Source organism: Chrysoperla carnea, chromosome 1 (assembly GCF_905475395.1).
Source record: "Chrysoperla carnea chromosome 1, inChrCarn1.1, whole genome shotgun sequence".
NCBI lineage: Eukaryota > Metazoa > Arthropoda > Insecta > Neuroptera > Chrysopidae > Chrysoperla > Chrysoperla carnea.
The window spans coordinates 5,551,110-5,555,446 of record NC_058337.1 but is presented as its reverse complement, the minus strand read 5'-3'; the positions used below and the strand labels follow the sequence as shown (position 1 = coordinate 5,555,446).

At 32.2% G+C, this 4,337-nt stretch overlaps 1 protein-coding gene across 1 annotated transcript; it reads right to left on the bottom strand.

The window, feature by feature from the left end:
- Nucleotides 1–1,438: 1,438 nt before the first annotated feature.
- On the bottom strand, nucleotides 1,439–3,057 carry LOC123297231 (dnaJ homolog subfamily A member 1). Its single transcript, XM_044878817.1, has 2 exons — nucleotides 2,904–3,057; nucleotides 1,439–2,818 (listed from the first exon to the last, which is right to left on the bottom strand). The coding sequence occupies exon 2, from the start codon at nucleotides 2,799–2,801 to the stop codon at nucleotides 1,587–1,589; it is 1,215 nt and encodes a 404-aa protein (XP_044734752.1). The 5' UTR covers nucleotides 2,802–2,818; nucleotides 2,904–3,057; the 3' UTR covers nucleotides 1,439–1,586.
- Nucleotides 3,058–4,337: the final 1,280 nt, after the last annotated feature.

Below are 4,337 nucleotides of genomic sequence, written 5' to 3'. Positions count from 1 at the left end.
AGACAATGCCGAGGCTATCAATTTAAAAATTTTTTGTCTGTTAACTTAGACTCTTTCAAACTTCATTCTAGACCAATCTCTGATAAAGATAATTTGTATTGAATTATCGAAAATGCATATTTGTATTTTCGAAAATTGTGAGCGGCAATTTTTTTGTATTAATTGTTTTGCTCGTACCTAGATTTTTTTTTTCGGCCTTCGAGAATCTTTCACGAGATCACTATGGACACAAAAATGTTGTCCTAATTTGGGCCCACGCGGTAAACCGTGTTGTTTATGAAAAAAATGTTTCAAACAAAAGTAATTTATTTTTATATAAAGAAGGTTTTGTTCTGTCTCTAACCCGTTTACAAAATAGAGGCCCTACGGACTCTAGTGATTTATGTTGCACATTTACGAACTAACTTTTTACGTCCTGAACACGCTATACAAATTTCAGCTAGATATCTCTCCATTTTGAGTCATTGTGGTCATGGACAGACGGACGGACGTACAACCAGAATTGGACTAATTGGGTGATTTTATGAACACCTAGTATACCTTGATATAATATATGAAATATATACAGGGTGTTATAAAAGCAAAATATTGATATCTAAAAATTATCGGCTAAAGGAAGCGAGTGGAGTTCTAAGAAGCAATTCATTCCACTATTATTTTAAAGCAATTGCATAATTTTTTTCCTCAGCTTTCTCTGATTCTAAAAATGCCAAATTTACACCCAGAAGTTGTGACATCCTGAAGAGAATAAAAAATTTTTTTGTCCACTGTCGAAAATTTCAAAGTTCAAAAAACTTGGTGCATCTTTTTACTAGATCAAAAAAAATCTTACCATTGGCTAACTCTTTTGCATCCATATTCCTGAAATTAAGTTGCCAAACAAGATTAGAGTGGCTGTCCTGGGGTGGGACATACTTAGACTATAGGGTCCGTTGTGATACCGTAGATACCCTTAGACTATAGGTCCGTTGGACGTCGACTGACTTTAGGTCGGAGAGGTCGTCTCAAGTAAGTCCATCTCCTCATGACAAGAGCTAGGCAGTGACAAAGAAGATGAGACATTGTCTCCTCCTCGTCACCACTGTGACAGCTCCTGCAGTAGTCGTGATACACTGCCAGGCCTGAACCTTTGGGAAATATGAAAAAGAAATACTTTAAAATAAACACACAAAATTTCAGATTTGAAACGATAAATGTACATTTATTTAAATAAAATTACCAGAATCGAATTACATAAAATATCCTAGAAAACTACTATTATGCCTTTTAAATGTCTTGATAAGTGACTTGAAGGGTTGAAAAATGATAACGTTTATTTTTTCATGATTAAACTAAACACATTAAATAATTTAAATTATATTTAATATTTTAAATTAAGTTTTTTTCTCTTTATGAACGATTAATACAAAATCAAAAAAAAAAAAAAGAAAAAATGAACTACAATTGATATATTTTGAAAAAAAGCATTCAAAATAAATAAAAATTACACCATCTTGAAATAGTAGCGCTGAAGGAAATATGCTTTGAAATTGTTATTTAAATTGGAATACATCTGAAGTGTTGTCAATTGAATAATGTAAGTAAATTTAACTAGTTGCGCATTGTACGCGTTGTCCACCCCGTTCTTGCGGATCATCATCTTCATCGTAAACATTCTTCTGTTGTCGTTTCGTAGCTTCCTCCTCCGGATCCAAAGACACTAACGTACATTCTTCAGCACCATCGGGTATAATGATTTCAGGACGTGGTGGTAAACAGTTTTCTAATGCCGGGATAACTTCTGGTGGAAGCATTGGTGGAAAATCAACCAAAAATTGTACAACCAAACGTCCTTTTTCGGTTGGATTCCTATATTGTGGCATACCCTCGTTCATAATACATTTAACATCGCCATGTTTTGTTACTTCACCAGGTATGGCTGTTATAACCAAATCGCGATTATCTAAAGTTCGAATCACTTTTTGGAAACCGCATAATGATTCAATTAATTCAATATTCATACGCATTATCAAATCGTTTCCGCTTCTTCGATAGACCGGATGTACTTTTTCATCAATTAGTATTACAATATCACCCGCTTCCATTTCTGGTTCTTGATCACCTTCACCATAGAATGTAATCTTCTGGCCATGTGCCATACCTTTATCAACATGTACTTCTAAGATTTTTCTGTCACGAATTGTTTTACGCCCTTGACAATTTTTGCAACGATCCTTTGGATTTATACGCTCCCCTGCGCCACGACAATCTAAACACACGCTTTGAATTTGTTGTATCATACCTGGTCCAATTTGTTGTACCTCAACTTGATATCCAGAACCATTGCACGTGGGACATTGTTCTACAGCTCCTTTTTTACCACCACGACCTTCGCATTTATCACAAATCACATTCTTTTGTAACGCTAATTTTCGTACAGCCCCATTGTATAATTCTTCTAAAGTAACACTAATTTGATGAAAAACATCTTTCCCTTTACGTTCACGTCGTCGACCACGTCCACCACCTAGACCGCCACCACCACCAAAGAACATTTCGAAAAGATCCATAGGGCTTGTGAATCCACCACCAGTTCCACCTTCTTTAAGTGCTTGTTCACCACCTTCATCGTAGATTCGTTTCTTTTCTGGATCGCATAATACTTCGTAGGCTTGTGAAATTTGTTTGAATTTTTCACCTTCATTTGGATTTTTATCCGGATGATATTTTAATGCAAGTTTTCTGTATGCTTTCTTTAAATCATCTGGTGAACATCCAGGTTTAACACCTAGAATATCGTAGAAGGTTGTTTCCTTCACCATGTTGTTTTCTCTGACGTCTGTATGAACAAGAAAGTATTGATTTATTAAAAATTGTAAATTAATATTTTAAATGTATTTATTAAAATAAATATGAACACGTACTAGATTAATTAATTAATATTTTTTCAAACTTTTTTCAATAACAATTCACGTCGCCACTTGCTTTCAAGTAAATTACTGTTCTTCTCACAAATACTATCTTAATTTACTAAATAAAAATTGATAATTTCTAGAACATTCGTCCCCCGTCATGCATTGGATGTAAAAGACTTGTAATGCGCATGTTTGTTGAAGAGGAAGGAGAAATAGTATTTTTCTTTATTCTGTCAAATTCCATAATCACTTTTGTTTCCGTGTTTCAGTCGGTAACAAGATGGCGGGAAGTTTATTTTCTCTAAAGAACTAAAGAAGTTTCTGGAAATTTTTATGTTCCAGAATATTCTAAACAGAATATTAAATAATTATTTTAAGTACGTACTTGAAGTAAGAGAATTATAATTTTATTTACTTGAAACATGTATGTTGAAATGAAAATAATTTTACGAGAATAATTTTTGTATGCCCTCTATAAAATAAATTCAAACTAAATCGTTCCATCTGACGAGAATGACCGATAATATTAATACAAAGACCCAACGTACTGGCATCTGTTACATTGATTTTAAAATAAAAAATAAAATAAATAAAAATAAACCATAATGGATATTATATTTTTCATTCGTTTGTAAAATAATTTTATGACTTCATTTTCAAACATTCTAGAAAATAAATAATTCTAGTATTTTCTTTATATATTATGCAGTATTGCAATCATAGGAAAAAATAGGTGTGAAATACAAAATATAGCCTTCAATCCAAATATAGAGTTTTCCAATGAAAATTATTATAGAAAAAACAATTAATATTCAGTCATTTGTGATTGATTTAATATAAATAATTCCCCTCTTCAGTTTATTTAAATATTTTATTCGAATAAAATTAAACTTTTTGGGCATAAACTTTTTGAAGACTTTATTATATATAATGTAAATGCAAGACAATAGATTTGGTTCAATGATTTTACTTGGGGTCTTTATATGCATCCCCAACAAAGTAGACCCTTGTTTAAGAAGTTATATTCTCCACATTAACAAGATGTTGCAAGTTAATGTTCCACATGTAAATAATAAAAGTTGCTGTCTATTTTCGGTATACTTATCAGATTTTTTTCGTAAAAATATGAGTGCACTGAACTGAAGTTCAAGCAATCGCATGAATAAAGCATTCTAATTCATTTAAATTATATATTTATACCATATATATGAAATATACATAGTATATTAAGTTTAGTCCCAAGTTTGTAACGCTTAAAAATATTGATGCTACGAAAAAAATTTTGGTTTAGGTGTTCATAGAATCACCTAATTAGTCCATTTCCGTATGTCTGTCTGTCTGTCTGTCGTCTGTCCGTCTGTCATCACGATTACTCAAAAACGAAAAGAGATATCAAGCTGAAATTTATATAGTGTGCTTAAGACGTAAAAAGTGAGGTCGAGT

Coding starts and splice junctions, on each gene's coding strand:
- LOC123297231 (XM_044878817.1), bottom strand. CDS start 2,801: ATGGTGAAGGAAACAACCTTCTACGATATTCTAGGTGTTAAACCTGGA.